The following is a 26,989-nucleotide window of genomic DNA, read 5'->3' on the forward strand; positions in this document are numbered from 1 at the left end:
GTAGGTTCACACCTGGAGTACTGTGTATAGATTTGGTTTCCTTCCTAGATAAAGATATACTGACACGAGAGGGGGCACCGTCAGCTCTGTGCCAGAGATCAGTGCGGAGCTGTATAAATTATTACAATGTGCATTTGAATCTGCTTAAAAGTCACTAGCAAGCCCAGCACTGAAATTTCCAGGCCCGTTAGCCTCTCGCCCTGTCACCACCTCACGTCAGGAGTTGTTCACTCCAACGGGATTTTGTAGGGAGCTGGCAAACAGACCCCACTGGAGTGAAGGGGATGACATCGAAGCCCCTAGGAGGGTGGAGGTGGCTGGGGTACCCTGGGCATTGCCAGCCTGGGCCCCTGGCACTGCCAAAGGGGCAGAGTCCTAATGTCCAGGACACCTTGGCACTGTCTACTGGGTATTGAGCAGTGCCAAGAGTTCAGGACCTAATGGGGATCTGGCCTGTGGGAGTGAGGGTGGGGAGTCCCGCTTCCACTCTGCATTCTGTCTGAGTGACAGAGGGAGGGAGGGACAGCGATTGGGGCTGGCCATCAGGGTGGGGAGAGGGGACCAGCCTGCTGGGGGGTGTGAAACCTATGTTGGGGTGGGGGGATGGGCCGGGACTGTGTGGGGGTGGAGGGTAATGATGGCCTGGGTGTGTTCATGGGCCTAACGACCAGGGCGCCGGCAGTGTGGGGTCACTACGCATGTGCCGATCTTTGTGCTGACACATCGCACACACAGTGGCCACTCAGCGCGATGCTGCCGGTCTCTCCAACCGGAATAGGCTCCATTCACTGATCTTCCATCTGATTCACACTCGTCCACTCTGCTGTGCACAGATTGTGGGAGATTCATTCTGAAACTCCCGCTGAAAAGTCCAGCATGATTTACTCCAGTTTTTACACACATTCGACATTTAGATTCCTGTTTGGGAGAATCACCCCCAACATGTTATAGAAATATTGGAATTAAATGACGATCTGAAACTTTGTAGAAATTAATCATTGTCAAATGAGGTTTCCAATAACTCAATTTTATATCCTACTCAAACCTTGACTGACTGTAAAATAAATCCCTCAAATCAGCAAAGACAGTGTCTTAATGTAACTAACATTTTCTCTCTGTTCTGATTGAAGATCTCCAACAGAAACACAAGGAGACACTCCGGGTACAAACTGAAACTCTGAGAGTGAACACTATCCTCATAAAGGAGAAGGTTAAGATTTTCCAGCTGGTTGATCGATACGCTGAGCTAACGGTTATTTCCAATGTTCGAGATCGGAGACTTGTCGAACATGAACTGCTGGCAAGAGGCCGAGACCATGAAGAATGGAGAGAGAAACATCTCCGGAAAGAACTGGAAAAAATCCGAAATGATCAATTGTTTCAGAGCAGCTTTTCCCAGAGAAAATCCAAATGTGGGAATTCAGCAGCAGTGAGCGGAGTCCCGGGAATCGGAAAAACAACAATGGTACAAAAGATTGTTTATGACTGGGCCACTGGGAAAATATACCCACACTTTCAATTTGTCTTCAGTTTTAAATTCCGGGATTTGAACACTATTAACTGTAGAATAAACCTGAGGAATCTGATATTGGATCAGTATCCTTACTTTGGGAATATTCTGGGAGAGGTCTGGAAGAACCCAGAGGGATTGCTGTTTATATTCGATGGTTTGGATGAATTCAAGGACACGATTGATTTTGCTGACAATCGGAGAAATACAGAACCTCAGTCCGTGTGCACAGATCCTGAATGCTGGTGTGAAGTGTCTGACATTGTGTACAGTTTAATACAGCACAAGCTGCTCCCAGGATGTTCAGTGCTAGTGACCAGCCGCCCCACTGCATTACATTTATTAGAAAAGGCTGAGATCAGTGTCTGGGCTGAAATCCTGGGATTTGTTGGTGATGAACGGAAGGAATATTTCAACAAGTTTTTTGAAGATCAGACGGTGGCAGCAGCTGTTTTCAAACACGTGGAGGAGAACGAGATCCTGTACACCATGTGCTACAACCCTTCCTACTGCTGGATCCTAGCTCTGTCACTGGGTCCCTTCTTTACACAGAGAGACAGGAAACAGCAGCAAGTTCCCAAGACCATCACCCAACTATATTCCTACTATATTTACAACATTCTGAAAAACCATGGCCGAGAGATTGAAAACCCCCGTGATGTGTTACTGAAGCTTGGTGAGATGGCCTACACAGGAGTCTCCCAGAAGAAGATTGTGTTTGGAAATGCAGATTTGATTGAGTACAATCTACAACCTTCCCAGTTCCTGTCTGGGTTCCTGATGGAGCTTTTAGAGAGAGATGATTCTGCCCAGAGTGTGGTTTACACATTCCCACACCTCACCATCCAAGAGTTTGTATCTGCACTCACACAATTCCTGACTCCAGATCCCGGGGATATCGGGAAACTCCTCAGTGAAGCCCACAGCGAGGCAGATGGGCGATTTGAGATATTTCTCCGTTTTGTTGCTGGTCTCTCCTCCCCACAGTCAGCTCGACCCCTGGAGGAGTTTCTGGGTAAATTTCCTCATCAAACAACCTGCCGAGTGATTGACTGGGTGAAGGAGAAGGTTGAAGGGCAGATTGGAGACACACAGACTGAAACTGGGAAAAGGAACCTCCTGAACACATTCCACTACCTGTTTGAGTCTCAGAATAAAGCACTGGCTGAGAACACAGTGGGATCTGTGAAAACACTTTCATTTAACGGATTGGGACTGACCCCGATTGACTGTGCAGTCCTGTCTCATGTCATTGGACTCTGTGATACAATAAAACACCTCAATCTACAGGGATGCTTCATTCAGTGTGAAGGGATCCAGCGGCTGGGACCTGTTCTGCACAAGTGTCAGGAGTTGAGGTAACTGTTTGTTTGGTCTCATAGCAAATATTTTCATTGTTGAAAAACCATTTCCTTTGTTCTAATAAAACAGAGGCACGTTCAGTTGAGGAAGTCGAGAGAGAAACAATGTCCAATGGTCACAGAGAAAGTGTGGGAGAATGGTGTAAAGTAATAATGTTCATTTCAGAGCAGCTGCAGACATGATGGGCCGATTGGCCTCATTCTGAACCTGTAATAAATCTGTGATTCTCTGATAAAACTACATCATTTCAAGAAGGCAGATTCTCGTAGGCAAATAGGCATGGGCAATAAATGTTGGCAAAACCAGCGATGATCACATTCCTTGAGTGAATGAAAGCATTATTGGGATACATTTTAAATAATTAGAGGTGTAAAGGCCTCCCTACAAAATTTAAAAATAAATATTTCACTCTCCCAACAAAAACCATCTGATTATAGATGATGCTAGAAAAAAATTGTTTCTGTGTTCAGTACAGCTTACAGTTTGTAGCTCATTATTATCAGGATTATTTTTCTATACGCTGCCTCTCATGTATTATAGTTGGTGTGTGTTATATCGGACAGTGTCCCTTTATAATTCATGTGATCACCGGTGACATCAGTCAGGGTTGAAGTGGAAGTTCAGTCTTGTATTAAACTTTACAGTGGGCAGTTATGTAAAAACCTCCCTGTTCGGTTACAGCAGCCCACCATTTTTCTCTTTCACTGCAGCCTCATAAAACCTGAACCACTCACTGTGTTTAAAAATAGTTTTTTTCACACTGTATTTGCATCTTTTGCAAATCAATTTAAATCGTGTTGTTGGTCCTTGTCCAAACAGCAAATGTTGATTTGCTACCTGCTCTGTCCAGCACCATCACTATTTTGAACATTTCAAATCTCCTCTTAGCATTCTTCCTTCCGAGGAGAACAACCTCTCCAATCGATCCTCGTGACTTAAGTTTCACATCCTTGTAGCCAATCTTGTAAACATCTTCAGCACTCTCTCCAATGTGTTCTAAGCCTTCCTAAAGTATGACACTGTGCAGTGAGATCTTTTTTCAGATTTGGTACAGCCTCCTTGCTCTTGTACTCGATGCCCCTATTGACAATGTTATGATCCCAGCTGATTTCTGGACAGTCAGGTCTAAGAGCAGAACTCCGGCTTAGTAAATCGTGACTTTTATTTATTATTTAGAAATGGAGATGAACAGAATAACAAGGCAGTTGATTAACTTTTAACAAAAGACTAAAACCTTTGTTAAGAAAAAACTACAGTGCCCCACTACTTCACCCATCTAACTTCACAGATGTCTGCAGATCTGTAAGGATGACACGAGTTACAGAATAGATCTTATGCTTTAATGTTCTCAGTAAGTACACAGTCAGTGTAAACCAACAAGCCACCCGTGGTCAGCTACCCCATCTCTGAAACCAAGTGACAGATGCCGCCCAAAGTAACTGCAGTGGATTCTTCTTCAAATCCCCCCCAGATGTTTGTGACAATGTGAGAAAACTCATCTCACTGGGACTCTTCCTTCTGCTCTAGAAACTCCACTCCAGGGGAAAAACAGCCTTTGGAATCCTTCCCCAATCAACACTTCCTCTCAGATGCCTTCACCAAGGATCCCCCTCCAATATTTCAATGTTTCCTTTCAGTATTCCTCCATACTCAGCCAGGCCAGCAGTACACAGCTCCTCTTGGCTGTATGAAGGTGTCACCAACTTTAGGATGATATCGGGTGTTTGGATACTCGTGAGCAAACTTTACCATGTCCACATTTAGCAGCTCTGTCTGTAACTGGGAGCCTCTCTCTGCTCCTCTCTTTAACTTTGGGAGCAGTAGCTTGTTCAGATTCAGGTTTTATTGTCACTTTGACTTCTATCTTCCTGACACTCCTCTTTTCCTTCTTGGTTTCTGATGGTGATTTATCTTTTGGGTTCTGCTTTCTGAATCCCTGCATTGCCCTGCCTCTACTGGCAGCCTCTGTGAACACCCTCTTGTTTACTGGGTTAACTGGTTACAAATGAAACTCAGTGTTTCTATCATTCACTGTGGGTCTCTGAATATAAACAACCATTTTCTTAACCTCTATAACTCTTACAGTATTGTAACCCTTAAATTAAAATGCAGGGACAGTTTAAAGTGAAACCAGGCAGGCAGCTTTGTTAAACATGAAGTGAAATTAAAGTTTTGGTCCTTTCTGAGCTCACAAGCACAGAAACACAAATTAAACTTAAACTCAGGGATTATTATCTGATACCCACAAACATAAACTATTTCATAACAGTAAAGCCCAAGATGCTGTATTCTTTATTAACTGCTACCTACACTTACCCTGCTAACAGCAATGATCGATGTACATATACGTCCAGTCCCTCTGATCCTGCAATCCGTTAACAATTCTACCGATTATCTTATATTGCTTCCTCATGCGCATGTTTCCTGAAAGTCTCACCTCTCACGTTTCTGCATTGAACTTAATCTGCCACCTATCTGTACACTCCACCATGGTCTGTTTTTCAGTCCCAAGCTCCCCTCCTCACAGTTTCTGATGCCTCAAAAAATTTCTGTAATCAACAAATTTTGAAATTTTCCTCAAGACTGTAAACACCGAGATCATTCATATATATCAGGGAAAAGCAGGAATCCCAATACTGACCGCTAGGGTTCTCCACTACAGACATCCTCCAGCCTGGAAAATATCCATTACTCTTTATTCATCCAATTTTGTATCCACATTAATACTTTCCCATTTATTTAATGAGCTTATGCCACAAGTCTGTTGTGTCACTGCATCAGATGATTTTTGAATATCCGTGTACACCACATCAACAGCAGAACCGTCACTGACCCTTTCTGTTGCTTCCTCCAATTCACAGCAATATAAAGCCAGTGGCAAACAGCATGTTTTGTTTACCAACCAATGGATTTAGTTTTCCTCTATGTCACTATTAGATTCACCATTTCCCTTTTGAACTCAGTGTGGGCCGCCTCAGAGTAGTTAAATGATTAACTGACCCTCTGACAATCAGCTAAGTTTAACAGGACTGCTCCAGGCTGGAGCCACAGACTTGACTAAATTAGATAGACCCACTCTTTTAGGTTGTGGTTATTGGCTCCTGGCCCTCCCTTCATCCACTCCAACAAACTGAGATAGATGATACAATGTCAATAGTTAAGAGGCACTAAGAGGGATCCACTCTCACACCTTTACCATTTAACTCTCCGTAAAATCTACAATTCTCATAAAATCCTGGATTTCTGTAACAGCAGAAATGATTTGAATTTCCGGAAACGTAGCAGGGTCAGTGAGATTCAGGAGGGTAATTCTGATGATCAGAAAATGAGACCAGAATGTGGGACATGTTTAAAATTACTTTCTTGTTCACAGGATATGGGCATCTCCTCCTGTAGGGGCCATTAGCAGTGGGAAATAAATGCTGGTCTCGCCATCGACACCCATATCCCATGGACAATTAAACAAAATATATATTTTGAGAGGTGTAAAAGTGGATTCCCCCAGTAGGCAAACCAGTGAGAGTGAATTGTTCATCATTTTTCAATGCTGACTGTTGCCTTTTCCATTCAACAGAAAGGGTTTGATATGATTTGATTTATTATTGTCACATTTATTAGTGCCCAAGCTTACCGTACAAAGAGAAGGAAAGGAAAGAGTCCAGAATGTAGTGTTACAGTCATAGCTAGGGTGTAGAGAAAGATCAACTTGGGTAAGGTATTGTAACTTAAATCAGTTCACCACTGGTGCTAAGTTTCTGACACAAAAATAGACCCAGCTATTTCTCCTGCTGAACATTAATCTGAATTTAATGTGTTTCTCACTTTCTCCATTCAGTCTGGGTGCCAATGAAGTGGGAGATTCAGGAGTGAAACTATTGTCTGCGGCTCTGAGGAATCCAGAATGTGAAATACAGAAACTGGGGTAAGTATCAGACTGTGTGAGATTGTGTTAATAATCAGTGAATGTCTAACACTGTAAATTATTATCAGTGTCAGTAATAGTGTCATTAATAACCATTCCACATCATTCCTGTCAGTATTCATGTTAAACATCACGGATTCACTCTGATTCCTGAAATCTTTCTCTCTCTGATCTCCAGTTTGGAGAGTAACAGCCTCAGATATTCTCACCTCTGCTCTCAGTACAAACCAGTCAGTGATGTGTCTGAACCTGAGTTACAATAAACTGCGAGATTCAGGAGTGAAAGATTTAACTAATCATTTATAATTATTCTCAAAACCATTCATGAGAATAAAAAAGATGGACAAAACAATTAAATGTTTATAGAATTACCAGATATGGCTGGTCACATGTTCAATTTAGTTTAATTTGTCATTCAGATTATAGATGTTTATGTCTGTCAGCTTCTCAGTTTGATTAAACAAAGAAAACTGCTGGATATTGGTAAGGCAGATTACAAACTACATGGAATTCTGATGAGTTTTATCCCGAGGGATCCACTCTCAAATTTATATTAAACGGAGCTTAAGGAGCATCTTAAAAGAGAATGCAGAGATGGAGGTGGGGAGGGTTATGAAGAGAATTCCAGAGCTCACAGCCCAGCAGTTCAAGGCACAGCTCAGCTGGCAATGGCAATAATCCCAGTGCAGAATAGTCTGAATCATGTCCCTATTAATAATGGACATTGTTTTTAATAACATAAATAGCGATACTAAATATACCATTGCTATCAGTATTCCTGTTATTAAAAACACTGTCCGCTATTAGTAGATGTATAATAAGCTTAGGAGCAAAGTTGGAGACCATGAAATAAAAGAGACAAAGGCAGGCTGGATATGAAGTTATCTGAGTGTCGCTGAACAGAGACTGATAGCCAAGTTCCACACACATGAGGACGGTCTCAACAGGGATCTTGGGTTCATGTCGCACTATCTGTAACCCCCGTGACTTGCCTGGGTTTGCAGAACCTCACTTACTGTCCTGTCTGGAGACAATACACATCTCTTTAACCTGTGCTCAATGCTCCTTCCACTCACATTGTCAGCCACTTTAGGACTTGAACAGCAGGTTAGGTGTAAAGATTTGCATTCTGATCAGTATTCTGTAAACTGTCTGTGCTGTTATACGCTCTGTCTGAGGCCAGAACTCTCCATTCGCCTGACGTACAGGGAAACCTCGAAAGCTTGTGAGTTTACTATCAAATAAATCAGTTGGACTAAAACCTGGTGTTGTCAGACTTCTTACTGTGTTTACCCCAGTCCAACACCAGCATCTCCACATCCTGACAGGAAGCAGGCAGGAGAGGTGAACTGTACCTTTTCATTTATAGGAAGCTGACAGTGGGCTTTCCCCAGCAACCAGTACTGTGTTACTATGATTCATTTTCTTTACATATATCACCAAATGAGAATTGGCTTTATCTAAAAATGAGATGTGAACCTGGTGAAGCTCCAGCACATGGCCACCAGACCACAGAGCGGATGTAGCATATGATAGACCGAGCTCCATCACACCAAAACCAATGGATCAGATTAGAGATTTCCTGTCTTACCGTATCCAGTCAGAAATAGAGTTAGACATGCCACAAATGTTGGACATGCCGTTTACATTAGGCGACCCGGTGGCACAGTGGTTAATGCTGCTGCCTCACAACGCCAGGGACCAGGGTTCAATTCCAGCCTTGGGTGACATCATGTGTAGAGTTTGCACGTACTCCCAGTGTCTGTGCGGGTTTCCTCTGGGTGCTCCAATTTTCTCCCACTGTCCAGAGATCTGCAAGTTCGGTTGATTGGCTATGCTAAGTTGTCCCTAAGTGTCTCAGGGTGTGTAGATTAGGGGGATTAATGGGCCATATATGTGGAGTTCCAGAGACAGGGCCTGGGTATGATATTCTTTCAAAGAATTGGTGAAGACTCGATGGGCCAAAGGGCCTCCTACACTGTGGGAATTGTATGATTCTATAAACATACCACAAGAATTCCATCATTACTGATGAGGGAACCCAGAGCATCAGTGCCACCTTCAGCCAGAAGTGCTGAGTAGAATGATTAATCTCAGCCTCCTCCTGAGGTCCCCAGCATTACAGATATCAATTTGATTCACTGTATGTGAGGTAAAGAAATGACTGAAGGCACTGTGTACTGTAAAATCTGTCAGCCTGGCAGTACCCCAGCAATGGTACTGAAGAATTGTGTTCCATAACTAACCATTCCCCGAGCCAAGCTGTTCCAGTACAGCTACAACACTGGATCTACTGGACAATGGGGAAAAAAGCAGGACAAATCCAATCTGGTGAATTACTACTCCATCAGTCTGCTCTTGATCAACAGAAAATGTGGAATCCTTCCAATGCCTCATGATCATCACTGCAGGAGTTAGAACATAGAACATTACAGTGCAGAACAGTCCCTTCGGCCCACGATGTTGCGCCGACCAGTTAAAAAACAATGACCCTCTAAGCTAAACCAATCCCTTTTCGTCCATAAACATATCCACGGATCTCTTAAATGCCCCCAAACTAGGCGCATTTACAGCGTTCCTCAGGGTGATGTCCAAAGCCCAACCACCTTCAATTGCTTTATCAATGACCTTCCTTCCATTATAAGGTCAGAGTGAGGATGCTCACTAATGATTTTACAATGTTCAGTACTGTTCACAATTCCTCAGATACTGAACCAGTCCATGTCCACAATCAGCAAGACCTGAACAAAACAGAAAATGCTGGAAAATCCCAGCATCCTGACAGCTTCTGTGGAGAGAGAACAGCGAACCCTTCGAGTCTGGATGACTCTTCAACAGATCTAAAGTCTAAAGGTCTGAAGAACATTCAGGCTTAATCTGATAAATGGCAAGTAATGTTTCACTACACAAATGCCAGGGAAGGACCATCTCCAACAGAAGGGAATCTAATCATATTCCCTTTACATTGAATGGCAACACCATCCCTGAATCCTCGACCATCAACATCCTGAGTGGTGGGGGCCGCACTGGGACCATTGAACAGACACTGAACTGTAAACACTGTGGCTCCAAGGGTAGATCACAGCCTGGGAATTCAGAGATGAGGAACTCACCTCCTGTCTCCCAAATTTTTGCCCAAGGCACAAGTCAGCAGTGTGATGGAATCCGCTCATCTTGCTGGATTGATGCAGCTTCAGAAACACTGAAGAATCTCATCCAGGGAAAAGGAGCCACTGGATCAGCTGGCCATTCACCAAATTAAACATTGACTGTCTCTACCACTGACACACAGTGGCAGGATTTTACCACATACAAGGTGGAATGGAGCAGCTCACCAAGGTTCCTGAGACAGCATCATCCAAACAGGCACTATCCATCACTGAGATGGGCAAGGATATCAGAAGGATGGAACACCAACCAGCTTCAGATTTCTTTCCAAACCACACACCATTCTGACTTGGAAAATATTGCTTTTCCATCACTGATGTGGGATCAGAATCCCGGATATCCCTTCCTAACGGTTTTACAAAGAACAACACAACACGGGAAACAGGCCCTTCGGCCCAACGAGCCCGCACTGCCATCTTAACAATGTATTTTTCCTACACCTCCCTTGACCCGTGTCTGTGCTTATGGTACCCCCATTAGAATCCAGATTCAGGGGAGAATAATTTAGGGACAATTTATTACACCAATCAGCCTAAGAGCACATCTTTGGGGTGTGGGAGGAAACCGGAGCACCTGGAGGAAACCCACGCAGGCACGGGGAGAATGCGCAAACTCCCACAGACACCGACCCAAATCCATGTATCTGCACAGCAAACAGTGATAGTCACTGAGCTGTCGTGGTGCCCATCTGCTGGTCCAGTTTGAAGCACACACAAACGGCGTGAAGTACTAGGCCACTCTCGAAACATCCAAGAGCAGCCCACGCATGACCCACCGTGTGCATGCCCCCCGTTAGACAACAAGGTGGACCGACACACCTGTGGAGTAAAAGAGACAAAACATCAACACGGAGCATTAGATTTCCAGTAACGTCCTGAGTCTCTGACCCTTCTTTAAAACCGTCTCCTATAACCCTCCATCCCTGTTTCACTCATGTGTCTATCTGAGTAAACCTTAAACAAGTCCAGCGTGCCTGCCTCCACCACCTTACTTGGTAGTGCATTCCATACCCCCACGACCCTCTGTGTGAAAAACCTCCCTCGAGCACCCAAATTATACTTCTCCCCCCGTCACCCTAAGCTCATGGCCCCTCGTGATATTTGTCTCCAATCTGGGAAAAAGCCTGTTAGATTTTGTACCAGATGCTGTGCAGAATTTAAGAAGATGGCTCACCACCTCCTTCTCAAGGGCAATTGGGGATGGGCTGTAAGTGTTTGCATTGCCCGTGATACCATCATCCCCTGAAATAATTAATAAAGACCAGCGCTACCCACTGAAGGGATGGGGAATTGTGCCTGTGTGTAACCCAAACACCGTCACAGAGGAGAGAGAAAACAGCTACAGGACAAATTGTGTGACCATTGTTCAGGCCAGAGGAATTCTAAAGATAGATCTGGTGGAACTATTCAATATACCCAGCGAGGGTCTCAATGTCCTGGTGTTGTTCTGTGTGCTATACAACCTGGAGTTAGAGTGGAGAAGCTTTGAACAGAGTGTGATGCAATACAATGTTGACCAGATGCTTCATGATGAGGAACCCCATGGACCACAGGCCAGGGACATGGGATATGTGTCAGGGAGGATGGAGATTCAGTAATACAGATATGTTTTCCATGGACCTTAACTCACACAGCCATTCAGTGTAATAAATCTTCCACCATCTCCAGCACTGTTACTGTTTCTGTGAATGTTTTATAATTTCCCTGGAGCCGTCACTACATGAAACAAAGACATTGGAATTGTATTGAGCTCATTCAGTGCTGTATTTCCCATCTCACATTCCCAGTGAACTGTTAAAGACCCAGTAATATGGTGAAGGATTTATTTAGTGGTGTTCCATCTCTGAATTTACTGGAAATACAAACATAACAAAGTGACCGGTAACAACAAAGTATAACCCTGTGAAACCCAAGGCAGCAACCCCACCATGACAACCACCCCCATCCCTGCACTTTCCCCTGAGCTACAGGCAGGATCTTTATCTCTCTCCTCTGGGAATTTCGATGACAGTGGCCTTTGTCCTCGGATTTCCTGAGTCCTGGAAGGATCCAGCCGACTGTGAATCCTCTGCACAGATACTGGAGTTGTCTCCGTGATCACAGCTTCATGAGGTGTTTGTGTTACAGTCGGAGCAGAAGAGGACCCACTGCCCACACCAGGGGCATCCTGAGAGGAGCTCCCAAATGCTGCAGGCAGCCGCTCCTCTATCCATTCAGGACAAACTGGACCCTCCCTGTTCAGCTGGGAAGTCCTGACAGTGACTCCAGGCACATTTTCCAATCCCTCCCACAGCCCGTGTTCCACAGAGCTCCTGGAGGTGGTGAGAACATGCAGCTCATGTGTATTTGCTGTGGGTGATAGGCTGGATGTGACTCTCCATGAAGGTCACCAATCTCTCCGTGGAGGATGTTATTTGTGCTCATACCTGAGACATGGTAACACTGCTGGTCTGGATTGACTCCTCCATCCTTTGTGTATGGATACACACAGCCTTTGGAAACTCCACCGGATGTTAAAATACCTTACACTGCAACTCCAGTATCTGCTGCATTGTTAAAGACTCCAGTCACATTTCACCCTCCACAAGCTGGCTCTGCCCTCTCCCCTCAAGAGTGTGAGTGAACTCAGCTATTGCTGCCTCCATCAGCTGCTCGGGTTTGTGTGTGCTGTCCTGTGCTGCCAGATTGTAACCCCTTTGCTACTCGTGTGAGACAGTATCTGCTCTGGTGGATGTTATGGGGAATAATATGACAATCCATCCTCTGACAATCCCTCCTCATCTTCAGAGGTGCGCACCCGTCTCCCGCTCACCACAGCTGTTGATCTGTGAGAGAGTGAAGATTGTTAGAGGGTAATGCACATTCCAACATGTCCTGGAGACTGTTCCTAACCCAGAGCTCCATCTGACCAATGGTGAACACACAAGCACCAGGTTTTGGACTCAGCAGCAGAGTCTCTCCTGTGCCCATCACTCACTCACTCACTCTCTCTGGATCCACAACCCATCTCACCATCAGTGATTGCCCACCCAGCCTCCAGGTCTCCCAGCTCCAGCACTTCATCTTCCATTGGCATAAGGATAACACAATCCAGACACTGTCACTCTTGGCTCCTTCTCTGACTCTCTGTGCCCTCTTCTACAAACACATAAATTTCCATTGTTACTCACCCATCAAAGACACACACAAGCCTATGGTGCTGCCAGACTGCCCATCATGGGCCCACCAGGATGGTCACTCAGTGTGGGCAGTACAGCAGTCATCTCTGACTGACCGGAACCCTTCACAGAGAGGCTGACATGTTCCTGAAGATTGATGCTGCTGTTTGGACATTGCCAGTGTCTGGGTGGAGATGTTCTTTCCACAATTTCTCTTCCATCCTTATTCACATATCAGCCTGTAAGTTTAACGCTCACCTTGTCAGAACATATCAGGTTATTGATCCTTTTGCCTCACTGCAGCCACGTGCTGCCTGCTCTGGCCCTCGGCAGTTTCTATCCAGACTTGCTTGTGTTGATGTGACAGGTCTCCTCCTCCAGTCCTGAGGGAACAGAACCTCCCTCCAAACCGATATAGCCTTGAGAATTTCCAGGGAAGTGTCAGTGAATTGGGTTTAATCTGCCTTCTGCCATTTCAGCCCTTTGTTCATTAACCAGGGCTCCCTCACTGCTCCCTTCAGAGCCTTTAAAAGTGCTGCTGGCTGCCTTTAAATCTGGTGCCAGCTTTGCCTGAATGGGATCTTCCCCTGCAGCCAGTGGTTAAGCTCTGGAATACACAGGGTTTTGGGGGAAGGTGAGGGAATGACACTTAGTGAGTTGCTCATTCGGAGAGTCAGTGCAGACACAATGGGCCGAATGGCCTCCTTCTGCTCTGTAACAATTCTGTGATTCTGCCTGTGCTGCCTGAGTGGACGGATTCCCCTAACCTGTCAGATATTAATGTGTCCGTTCTGGTTCTGTGTGGAGTTGGTTAGTTCAGTTGGTTTGGTGTCTGGAGTGTGATGTGGAATGATGCTAATGTTGAGGGTTTGGTCCTCGTACCGGCTGTGGGGTTCATGGAGTCCCAACTCCTCCCAGTGCCCCACGTTTACTAAGTTTTGTCCCTGAAGCTCCATGTGACAAATTGTCTCTCTCTCTATTGGAGAGAAATACAGATATTTCATTGAGGACTGTGGATACTAACACTGTCCACACAGGTTCGTTCTTACTCACATCTGAACATCACACCCCAGGCATCTTTCTCCACACCCATTTCAACATCCTGATCTTCACGTGGGGGGGGGCTACTCCTCTTACCGGTCTAAGGCTGGGTCTGTAAAGACAAATGCCTCCTTGTCCGTATATGTTCAGTTCAGACCTCTTACACACTCTCACACTCTTTCATCACAGATGAACATCTACTGCACCTACTGTACTTTGACCCATTCTTTTAAGTTTGGTGATCTATTCCGGGGCTCTGGTCATTCCAGAGTTTAACCACTGGCTGCAGGGGAAGATCCCATTCAGGCAAAGCTGGCACCAGATTTAAAGGCAGCCAGCAGCACTTTTAAAGGCTCTGAAGGGAGCAGTGAGGGAGCCCTGGTTAATGAACAAAGGCAGAAGGCAGATTAAACCCAATTCACTGACACTTCCCTGGAAATTCTCAAGGCTATATCGGTTTGGAGGGAGGTTCTGTTCCCTCAGGAGTGGAGGGGGAGACCTGTCACCCTGAAGCTCCATGTAACAAATTGTCTGTCTCTATTGGAGAGAAATATTAATATTTCATTGGGGACTGTGGCTACTAACACTGTCCACACGGCAACATCACCAACTCACAGCAGAAATATCGATACATTTCCAACCATTATCTTCACAGAATTGTTACGGTTCACAATGAGGCCATTTGGCCCATCGTGTCTGTACTAGCTCACCAAATTAGTATTAGGAATGTGTGTCATTCTCCAGCCTTTTTCTCGTATCCTCGCTCATTGTTTGTATTCAAATAATCATCTAATTCCTTTCTGACTGTTTCGAATCAGCCTCCCTCCACCACACTTCCCGGCTGTAATTCCAGACCCGAACCACTGGCAGTGTGAAAAAGGTTTCTCTCTCATCATCTTCAACCCCACCACACACTCCATTCCTGAGCCACTGACCATCCCATGTCCCTCCCTGTGACTCAGGGTACGGACATGGGAATCCTGAGCTCTTCCCTTTCTCCATCATCCTTTTTATCATTTAATCACTCCGACACTTCCATTTTGTTCTTTCCTTGTCACCCACCCATCCCCAGCTCCCTGTCACTTCAAACAATTTAATTCACTGATACTTCCAAGTTCGAATTGTAACTAATTAAACTGAAACTAAATCTGTTTCTGTCTTCACAGATATTGTCTGACCTGATGAGAGTTTACAACATATTTATTCATATTTCAGATTTACAGCATTAATATAATTTTGCCTTCTGTATGAACTGAAGTTGTGTTTCTTGAATGTCCCGCGCTGTACATTATTATTGTTAATGATCTTATTCTTAAAAACACTGGGGATTTACCCTGATTCCTGTTATTTTTCTCTCTCTGATCTCCAGTCTCCGGGTTAATGCTCTCACCGATTCTTGTGCCGAGGACCTGGTCTCTGCTCTCAGTACAAACCGCTCACTGATAGATCTGAATCTGGGTTACAATAAACTGGGAGATTCAGGAGTGAAACGGCTGTCTGTGGCTCTGAGGAATCCGGACTGTAAAATACAGAAACTGGAGTAAGTAGCAGACTGTGTGAGATTGTGTTTATAATAACTGAATATTCAACAATATAATTTCACCACTGGTATTTGTATAAAAACACTGCCCATTACTATTGGTGTCAGTTATGAATAAGGAAAATTGCTTTTCCTCTGACTCCTGTTGCTTCTCTCTCTGATCCCTGAGCAATGGGATGTCAGTCCCACAGATCCTTATGTTGAGAGTATGGGGGAATAATGTTATGGTTCACCCTCTGAGGTTCTCTCCTCCTCCTCAGATGTGTACAGCTCTCCCCGGACACAGGCCCTTCGGCCCATCAACCCTGTGGCAGCGACTCATTCTTATTCAGACCCAGTACTTGTTGCTCATTCGCAGTTTCTATTCCTCTGTTCGTCTCCCGTTCATGTTTCTATTGAGATAAACCTTGAACATTGGGAACGTGCCTGCTTCTGTCAACTTCACTGGCTGTGCGTTCGAGGCACCCACCACCCTCTGTGAAAACTTTCCCCGCACATCTCCTCTAAACTTTCCCCCTCTTGCCTTCAAACTGTCCCGTCCTGTAGTTGACCTTTCCACCCTGGGGAAAAGACTCCAACTATCAACCATATATCTGCCTCTATCAGGTCACCCCTCAGCCTCTGTCTTTCCAGTGAAAATAATCCGAGTTTATTCAACTTCTCTTCATACCTTAACCAGAGCAGGCAACATCCTTGTAAACCTTCTTTGGTTCTGAATATTGTTTGGGGTCTATAAATGATTCCCACAAGTGATCTTTTAACTTTGTTAATTCTTATCTGTACCCAAGCTGATTCTGCATCTTGATCATTGGAACTAAGTTCAACTCTCTCTACTGACATCATCTGTTACTAACAGCGAGACTCCACCACCATGTCCTGTCCTCCATTTACTGTCATCTATTCACTCTCCCCTTCTCCAAAGCATCCACATCCTTCTGGTTGTCTGGCGATCAGCACTGCACTCAATATTCCATATTGGGCCGAACTAAAGTTTAATACAGCTGGAACATAAGTTGCCAACTTTTATACTCGATGCCCTGGCCAGTGAAGCGAGCATGCTGCATGCCTTGTTGACCAAGTTATCCACCTGTGTTACCACTTTCAGGGATCAGTGGACAAGTACGCACAGATCCCTCTGTGTGTCAATGCTCCTGGTGTTTTACTCAGACAGGGAAGGCTGGGGGACAACCATGTGGAGTTCTATCAAATTATAAAACGAAGGAGAAAGTTTTCTTTCTCAGGGTCAATAACCAGTTGTATTGATTTAAGGCATTGAACAGGAGTTCCAGAGGAGAATTGAAGATGGCTCAGGTTAGCATTGCTGCCTCTCAACATCAGGGACCTTTGTTTAATTCCAGCCTCTGGTGACTGCCTGTGGAGTTTGCACGATCTCCCCGTGTGTGCGGGTTTCTGTCAGGTACTCTGGTTTCTCCCACAGTCCAAACTAGTGTAGGTTAGGTGGATCGACCATGCTAAATTATCCCTTAGTGTCCTAAGATGTGTAGTTTTGGTGGATTTGCCATGGTAAATGTCCAGTGATAAGCAGTTGTGTGGGCCTGGTTAAGATGCATCTTCGGAGAGTCAGTGTAGAGTGGATGGGGCGATTGGGCCCCTTCTGCACAGTGGGGATTCTCTGGTTCTGTGGAAATGTTTTTTCACCCAGAGGGTAGTGGGAATCTGGATCTCACTGTCTGAAAGGGTGGTGGAGTCAGGAACACTCTCAACATTTAAGAAGCATTCAGACAAGCAGTTGAAATGCCGCAGGGTACAAGGCTATGGAGCATGTGCTGGTAATGGATTAGAATAGATTGGTGCTTGATGGCTGACACAGACACGGTGGGCCGAAGGGTCTCTTTCTGTGCTGAAAACCTCTATAAAGGCCCAGGGATTGGAAGTTATGAAGCAGAACCTGAATCTTCACTGATCCCTGTTATTTCTCTCTCTCTGATCCCAATGTAATGGAATATCAGTCACATTGATTTTTGTGCCCTGGGTGTGGGGGAATAATGTAACGGTGGCTCTGAGGACCCGTTCACATGTTTACAGGGGGACAGGTGTCACCCAGTCTCACAACCCTTGGTTTGTGAGAAAGGGGAAAGAGTGAATGGAGGCAATTGTTGGACGCAGGCCAGAAACTCCAAGGTGTTTTGTGAAGTTAGCCTGGACCTTGGTTTTACATTTGATTTTGGTATTGATGAGCATGAGGTGTTTCACTCCAGGTATGAATCAAGTGACCCACTAGGATGCTTTTATCAAACACAGTTTATTTAAGAATGCAGTTAGAATGTAACAACAAAAATTAGCATAACCTTTACCAATTGCAAGACATAAAGATGACACAGTATAACTCATAACAGCTAGCTATCTCTGTTGTTCCAATATAAAGCAATACCCACAGACATACACCCTTCTCCAACATTAGTTAGCACAAAAACAGGCATGCTCACGTGTTGCCGATTTTCCAGCTTTTTAACACTTCCAGACAGCCAATCGACAATTGTTTTCAGAGAAGGATTTAGCCTCCGAGCAGCCTAATCGCAGAGAGGTAACCCCAGTCTCTGACAGCTTCCAACACAGCAACACTTCAACAGCAAAAACTCCAACTTCAGAGAGGGAAACAACACTGCTGTTTGTCTTAACTTCAAGCAGCTTCTGAAAGCAGAATAAAAACTAGAATGTTCTGTGAAAAATAGCTGTCCCTCAGTCACATGACATAACCTGTCAATCACCCACAATCAAGCTCTACTCTGCCATCCCAGGGGAACACTGAAACAACACAACACTGCATTAGTTCAGATTAAAAATCAACATGATGTCAATTATACTGCTTCAGTAACAATAAAGGAAACCGGTTACAGATAGCACGGTGCGGACAGTATAACCTGCACAGAAACATGATTAAAATAGAAACTAGAAGCAGGAGTCGGCCATTCGGCCCTTCGAGCCTGCTCCTCCATTCATTTTGTTCATGGATGGTCATCGAATTCAATATCCTTCAATATTCAGTATATTTCTTAAGGGTTTAGTTTGTAGCAAAATGTACATTCCAACACATGCTTCAGCTGGTTCCATGTTACCAGTGATGGGTGAACGAGCTCTGTGTGCCAGAGAGTCTCCTGTACCCACTCATTCAACTGCTCACTCTGAGCTTCACAACAAATATCACAGTCAGTGATTTCCCACGCAATCTGCTATTCTCCCACCTCCAGCACTGTGAATTCTAGGTGTAAGGATTACAAGATCTGGACGTTGTCAGCATTTTTAACTCATTTCCTGTCCTCTCGTGCTCTCTTCTACAGGCACGTGAAGGTCCACTGTTACTCTTATTGTAGTGGAGAATTTCTCATTTCCCGAGCTGTGATAATTAAACTTAACAAAGTTTGCTTTTCTAAAAATCAACTAGTTTTTATTATCACAAAACTGCATGCAGTTTATGGCTGAATCTTGGAAACAGAGAACAGTCCGCACAAACTGCTGATTCTATCCCAAGACTGTACCCACTACAAGGGTCAATTCAATAATTATACATTTTCTTATCAGCGTACATGTTAGTAATACAAGCAGTGGGACATTGAACAAAACAAATTCTGTGACTCACTCATCCCCGACCTTGGTTCAGTGACTCCTTCATGCCTTGTTTTCTGTAATAAACAGGTTCTGTGATTCCCTCCTTCCCGACCTTATCTAATGTCTCGTATGTTATCTCAAGGTATCTGGAGTCAACTGTGTAAAGGCCGACTGAGGCCAAGCATTTGGCCTTCACTGGCTGTAGTCATTTCTTTGTTCAGAGTCAGTCAGTTTTACAGGGGTCTGGCATGTTGAGTTGGTCCTTACTCTATCATTTTAAATACTTGACCATTTTTCTCATCAGGCCACTGCTTCATTTGTACCCTATCACATTATCCCATCAAAGACACAAGTCTGTGCTGGTGACAACCTGACCGACCATCGTGTCTACACAGGGAAAGCCTGTGACCATCTCACAGTGTAAGAGTTATCTGACTAACCAGAACGCTGCAGAGAGAGACTGACATGTCTCTGACAGTCGATGCTGCTGTCCGGGCATTTCCTGTGTCTGTGTGGAGATGACCTTTCTACCATTTCACTTTCATCCTCATTTGACCCCATATCCCTCTGCTTACATGTTATAGGATGCTTCACCACCTTGTCAGAACATAGCAGGTTCTTCATCCTTTTGCCTCACTGCAACCGTATAACCCACACCTGCTCAGGTCTCCAGCAATCTCCATCCCGTTATACTTGGATTGATGTGACAGATACTCTCCAGTCCTGAGAGAACAGAAATTTGCTCCAAACTCACGTAGCCTTGGGGAACACGACCAAGTGTTGCCAAGTACATCATTGAATTGAGTTTAACCTTCCTCCTCCTATTTCAGCCCTGTGTTCAGTAACCAGGCCTTCCTCACTGCTCTCTCCAGAGCTGCTGCCTATGAAATTGCTGCTGGTGCCAGCATTGCCTGAACCGGGACATCCCCTGCAGCGAGTGGTTAACGGCTGGAATTCACTGTCCGAGAGTGTGGTGGAGACACGTTCAGTTGAAAATTTCCACCGGGAATTGGATTATTATCTGAAAAGGAAGAATGTGCAGGGATACGGGGAGAATGTGGGGGAATGACAAAGAACAAAAACAGCCCGGGAAACAGGCTCTTCGGCCCAACAAGCCCGCGCTGCCATTTTAACATTACCAGTCCCCCCCCCCTGTTGTTTATGGCATTCCACACTGAGGGAAACTAATTTAGGGACAATTTATTACCTCCAATCAGCCTAGTAGCACATCTTTGGGGTGTGGGAGGAAACCGGAGCACCCGGAGAAAACCCACGCAAGCACGGGGAGAATGCGCAAACTCCCACAGACACCGGCCCAAATCCATGTGTCTGCACAGCAATCAGTGATAGTCACTGAGCTGTCGTCTTGCCCAGTATCTGGTCCAGTTTAGGCACACACTAACGACATGAAGCACTAGGCCAATCTCAAACAACCAAGAGCAGCCCCAGTACGACCCATCGCGTGTATGCCCCTCGTTGGACACGAGGTGGACCGACTTAAAACCTGTGAATTAAAAGAGAAAAACATTATTATCATTCCACATCCTTACACATTACCAGGGACGTCCCAATGCTAATGAACCTTATTTAAAACAATCTCCTATATCCTCCCATCTTCAACCCACTCATGTGCCTGTCTAAGTTACTCTTAAACAACTCCAGCGTGCCTGCCTCCACCACCTTACTTGGCAGAGCATTCCATACCCCCACTACCCTCTGTGTGAAAAACCTCCCTCTAATATCTGTGTTGTACCTCTCCCCCCTCACCTTAAGCCCATGGCCCCTCGTACTGTGTGTCTCTAACATAGGAAATAGCTTACCTCTGTTTACTCTATCTATACCCTTCATAATCTTATATACCTCTATTAGATCCCCCCTCAGTCGGCGTCTTTCAAGGGAAATGAGCCCCAATTTCTTCAATCTTTCCTCATACCCCAGTCCTTCCATACCAGGCAACGTCCTGGTAAACCTCCTCTGCACTCTCTCCAGAGTCTCCACGTCCTTCCGGTAGTAAGGCGACCAGAACTGGACGCAGTCCTCAAAATGCAGCCTAACCAACGTTCTGTACAACTGCAACATTAGACTCCAGCTCTTATATTCTATACCCCTTCCTATAAAGTCTAACATACCATAGGCTTTCTTCACCACACTCTCCACTTGTACTGCCACCTTCAAAGACTTGTGCACTTGCACCCCCAGTTCTCGCTGTGACTCTATACTCCTTACGGGCTTACCCTTTATCATATAACTCCCCACTACATTATTCCGGCCAAAATGCATCACCTCACATTTATCCGGATTAAACTCCATTTGCCACGTATCTGCCCAATATACCAGCCTATCAATATCCCGCTGTATTGCCAGACACTGCTCCTCACTGCCCACCAATCCAGACATCTTGGTGTCATCAACAAATTTGCTGATCACACCACCTACTCCCTCTTCCAAATCATTTATATACACTACAAAGAGAAGAGGTCCCAGTACTGAGCCCTGCGGCACACCACTAGTGACAGACCTCCAGCTAGAAAAGGACCCTTCCATTACTACTCTCTGTCTCCTCTTTGCAAGCCAGTTCTCGACCCATCTAGATATCTGGCCTTGTATCCCATGAGCCTCAAACTTTTCAACCAACCTACCATGAGGGACTTTGTCAAACGCTTTACTGAAATCCATATAGACGACATCAACGGCTCAGTAAATTGCTGATTCAGAGAGTCAGTACAGACAGTGTGGGCCGAATGGTCTCCTTCTGCTCTGTAACAATTCTGAGATTCTACCTGAGAGAGATACCAATGGCCCTTAGTGGACACTGGTTAAATTATCTAACCCTGTTAACACTGCAACATCACCAGCTTCCAGTTAAAATATCGATACATTTCCAAACATTATCTTCACAGAATTATTACCGAGCACCACGAGGTGAAACGTGTCTGCCCCGGCTCACCAAACTAGTATTAGGAATTTGTCTCATTCTCCTGCCTTCTCCTCGTATCTTTACACATTGTTTCATTCGAATGTTCATCGACTGCCCTCTGTGATGCCTCAAATCAGCCTCCCTCCACCACACTTCCCGGCTGTAATTCCAGACCCGAACCACTGGCAGTGTGAAAAAGGTTTCTCTCTCATCATCTTCAACCCCACCACACACTCCATTCCTGAGCCACTGACCATCCCATGTCCCTCCCTGTGACTCAGGGTAAGGACATGGGAATCCTGTGTTCTTCCCTTTCACCATCATCCTTTTTATCATTTAATCACTCCGACACTTCCATTTTATTCTTTCCTTGTCACCCGCCCATCCCCAGCTCCCTGTCACTTCAAACAATTTAATTCACTGACACTTCCAAGTTCTAATTTAAGCTGATTGAACTGAAACTAAATCTGTTTCTCTCTTCACAGATATTGCCTGACCTGATGAGAGTTTCCAACATATTTATTCATATTTCAGATTTACAGCATTAATATAATTTTGCCTTCTGTATGAACTGAAGTTGTGTTTCTTGAATGTCCCGCACTGTACATTATTATTGTTAATGATCTTATTCTTAAAAACACTGTGGATTTACCCTGATTCCTGTTATTTTTCTCTCTCTGATCTCCAGTCTGAATGGTAATGCTCTCACCGATTCTTGTGCCGAGGACCTGGTCTCTGCTCTCAGTACAAACCACTCACTGATAGATCTGAATCTGGGTTACAATAAACTGGGAGATTCAGGAGTGAAACGGCTGTCTGTGGCTCTGAGGAATCCGGACTGTAAAATACAGGAACTGCAGTAAGTAGCAGACTGTGTGAGATTGTTTATAATAACTGAATATTCAACAATATAATTTCACCACTGGTATTTGTATAAAAACACTGCCCATTACTATTGGTGTCAGTTATGAATAAGGAAAATTGTTTTTCCTCTGACTCCTGTTGCTTCTCTCTCTGATCCCTGAGCAATGGGATGTCAGTCCCACAGATCCTTATGTTGAGGGTGTGGGGGAATAATGTTATGGTTCACCCTCTGAGGTTCTCTCCTCCTCCTCAGATGTGTACAGCTCTCCCCGGACACAGCATCCATTGATTTGTGAAAGGGGGGAGAGTGAATAGATGACAGTAAATGGAGGACAGGACATGGTGGTGGAGTCTCACTGTTAGTAACAGATGACAGTACAGCAGCGAGAGGTGAACTTAGTTCCAATGATCAAGATGCAGAATCAGTTTGGGTAGAGATAAGAATTAACAAAGTTAAAAGGTCACTTGTGGGAAGCATTTATAGGCCCCGAACAATATTCAGAATCTCTGACACAGTCCAGAGGAAAAATACTGGGGTCTTGTAAAAACAAACTGCAATAATCACGGGCGATTTTAATCTCCATATACAAAGAAAAACAAAGAACCACACAACACAGTAACAGGCCCTTCGGCCCACCAAGCCTGCGGTGACTCTTAATCCTTATGCAAACCCAGTATTTACTGCCCAATTTATATTCCTCTGTTTATCTCCTGTTCGTGTATCTATAAAGATGTATGTTGGACATTGGTAACATGCCTGCTTCCATCACCTCCATTGACAGTGCATTCAAGGCACCCACCACCCTCTGTGTGAAAAGTTTTCCATAATTGTGTTCACCTCCATCAGGTCATCCCTCAGCCTCCTTTTTTGTAATGAAAACAATCCGTGTTTATCCAACCTCTCCTCAAAACTTAACCCCCACTTGAACAGGCAACATTCTGGTGAATCTTCTTTACACCCTCTCCAAAGCATCCCCATCCTTCTGGTATTGTGGCAAACAGAACTGTAAACAATATTCACATGTGGCCAACTAAAGTTTCATCCAGCTGTAACATAACTTGTTAACTTTTATACTCGATGCCCCAGTCAATGCTGTCTGCCTTCTTCACCACCTCATCCACCTGTGTTACCATTTTAGGGATCTGTAGACTTGTACACACAGATCCCTCTGTAGGTCAATGTTCCTATGGGTTCTTCCATTTACTGTATAAATCACTCAGATTGTCAAAAGTTGAAAAGAAGATTAGTTCACAGAATTCAAGTAATTTCCTGGAGAAACACGTTCCAGAGCCAATCACAAAACAAGCTGTTTTAGACATGGTGATGTGTAAATGTGTGGCGTTTCCAACAAAAATAGATCCCTTTCATTTGAAAAAACAGCAGCAGAAGTTTTCCAACTGTTACTAATTCAAGGATTGTATTAGATTAAGTGAAGATGTGGCACTGGGATTGGCACTGCTGCCTCACAGCGTCAGGGACCCAGATTCATTCCAGTCTGTGGAGTTTTCACATTCTCCCCGTGTCTGTGTGGGTTCCACCGGCTGCTCCCACAGTCCAAAAAATGTGTAGGTTTGGTGGATTGGCCGTGATAAATTGCCTGTTAGTGTCCAAGATGTGCAGGTGGGGGGATTAGCAGCGTAAATATGTGAGGTTACAGGAAACCGGGCAACTGCAGGTCTATTAGTCTGACAGTGAGAGTATGGAAGATCCTATAATAATCTATAATAAAGGAAGTGATAACAGAACATTTCAAAATTTATGGCAGGATTATACAGGGCCAACATGGATTTATGAAAGGCTGGCACGGTGACACAGTGGTTAACATTATTGTATCACAGCCACAGGCCCGGGTTCAGTTCCAGCCTTGGGTGACTGTGTGGAGTTTCTCCATTCTCCCAGTGTCTGTGTGTGTTTCCTCTGGGTGCTCCGGTTTCCTCCCACACTCCAAAGATATGCATGGTAGATGGATTCACCATGATAAAATTGCCCTTACTGTCCCAAGATGTGTAGGTTAGGTGGATAAGCCCCAGTAAATTGTGATGTTGTGGGGAGTGGATCTTTGTAAAATACTCCATGCGAGTGTATCCTACACTCGGGATTCTACAGTGGGATGATTCACACATAAGAGGTTATTAAAGAAAATTGGAGCACATGGGATTGGGTGAAATATCCCAGCATGGATTGAGAGCTGGTTAGTGGACAGAAACAAGGAGTTGGAATAAATGGGTTATTTTTGGATTGACAGCCTCTAACTAGTGGAGTACGGCAGGGATCAGTGTTTGGGTCTCAGCTATTCAGAATCTATATCAATGATATGGATGTGGGGATCAAATATAATATTTCCAAATTTGTGATGAATAGAAAACCATGTGGAAATCTGAATTGTGAGGAGGATGCAGTGATGTTTGAAGGGGATGTGGAGAGGCTCAGGGAGTGGACAAATGTTTGCCAGCTGGATGACAAGGTGGGAAAATATGAGGTTATCTAATTTTGTTAGAAAATAAAACTGACATTGAGACAACTCCAAAGATATACATGGTAGGTGGATTCACCATGATAAAGATAGTTGATATCCTTGTTCATGAGGAACTGAAAGTGAAGATGAGAGCAGCAAAGATAACAAATGGTATGTTAAGTCATTATTCTAAGAGGATTTGAGTTGAGGAAAAAGATGTCTTCCTGTAATTATCTGCAGCCTTGCTGAGACCAACCTGGAGTATTGTGGACAGTTTCAGTCTCCTGACCGAAGCAAAGATGTACTTGGCATGTAAAGAAGGGTCACTAAAATAGGTCCAGGGACAGATGGATTGTCCTCTGAGGAACAAAAACACTTTATTCTCAGACCTTTAGAAGAATGATAGCTGAACTTATTCAAACCTACACTATTTTATAGCGTTCAATAGGCCAGATGCAGAAAGGATGTTTCCCCTTGCTGGAGGGTCTGAAACCTGGGACACAGTCTGAGAATAAGGGGCAGTTATTTAGGCTGAGATGAGGGGTATTTGTTTCCCATTAGAATGCTGGTGAATCAAGGAATGCAGGGATAATGTTGGAAATGGTGTTGAAGCAGAGGATCAGCCATGGTCACATTGAATGATGGAGTGGATTTGAAGGACAGAATGGATGATTCCTGCTCCTGTTTCTTAACGTTCTTATTGCAATAGGAATGGAAGGTAAGAGTAAGAAGGTTTTGCTGCAGTTTTACACGACCTTCATTAGAACACAACTGGAGTAATGTGTATAGTGTTGAGCTATTTACCTAAAGGATAGAATTGTATTTGAACCAGTTCAGAGAAAGTTCACACGGCTGATTCCTGGGATGGAGAGGTTTATTTTGTGAGGAAAATTTGAGCAGATTGGAGCACAATCTGTGAAAGTTCAGAAGATTAAAAGGTGATCGTATTGAGGGGATGTGACAGGGTGGTTACTGAGAGGCTGTTTTCTCTTGTAAGAGAGACCAGAACTAGGGGACAGTTTTCAAATGTAATTATCAGTCCCTTAAGACTGAGAGGAGGAGAATTTATTTTTTAGATGGTCACTGGTCAGTGGAATTCTGTTCCCTGGAGACTAGTGGAGGCAGAGTCATTGAATATATTCAAGGCTGAGTTAAGAATGATTTTGGATTCAGAAGTGAATCAAGGGTTACAGAGGAGTGAGCGGGTAAATAATTGTGACTACAATTCGATCAGCCATGATGGAGTCTGCTCGAGGGGCTGAATGGCCTTCTGCTGCTCCTAGTTATTTTGTTCTTATCCCAATACGTCCTTCAGACTGCTCTCTGTGACCAGTGATGGATACACAAGCTCTATGTTTTATCCTCACCAGACACTCTCCTGTGTCCATTCATTAGGCCTCCCACTCAACCCATCTCACCAGCAGTAATGACCCACTCTGTCCCCAGGCCTTCCTGATCCAGCACTTCATCTTCCATTGGTGTAAG

At 44.5% G+C, this 26,989-nt stretch overlaps 1 protein-coding gene across 2 annotated transcripts in view; it reads left to right on the forward strand.

Moving 5' to 3' along the window:
• The window catches only part of LOC145338882 (NACHT, LRR and PYD domains-containing protein 3-like), a 56,855-nt gene that overhangs the window by 24,538 nt on the left and 5,328 nt on the right, over positions 1 to 26,989 (forward strand). The window contains exons 6-9 of one of the 2 annotated variants that reach the window (XM_080183286.1): positions 1,131 to 2,868; positions 6,708 to 6,794; positions 15,530 to 15,700; positions 22,873 to 23,043. In XM_080183286.1, the coding sequence (XP_080039412.1) occupies positions 1,131 to 2,868; positions 6,708 to 6,794; positions 15,530 to 15,700; positions 22,873 to 23,043 (2,167 nt within the window). The remainder of the gene's footprint in view (positions 1 to 1,130; positions 2,869 to 6,707; positions 6,795 to 15,529; positions 15,701 to 22,872; positions 23,044 to 26,989) is intronic. The other variant, XM_080183287.1, reaches the window with a different exon arrangement.

Source organism: Carcharhinus amblyrhynchos, unplaced genomic scaffold (genome assembly GCF_965287045.1).
Source record: "Carcharhinus amblyrhynchos unplaced genomic scaffold, sCarAmb.v2.hapA chromosome_216, whole genome shotgun sequence".
NCBI lineage: Eukaryota > Metazoa > Chordata > Chondrichthyes > Carcharhiniformes > Carcharhinidae > Carcharhinus > Carcharhinus amblyrhynchos.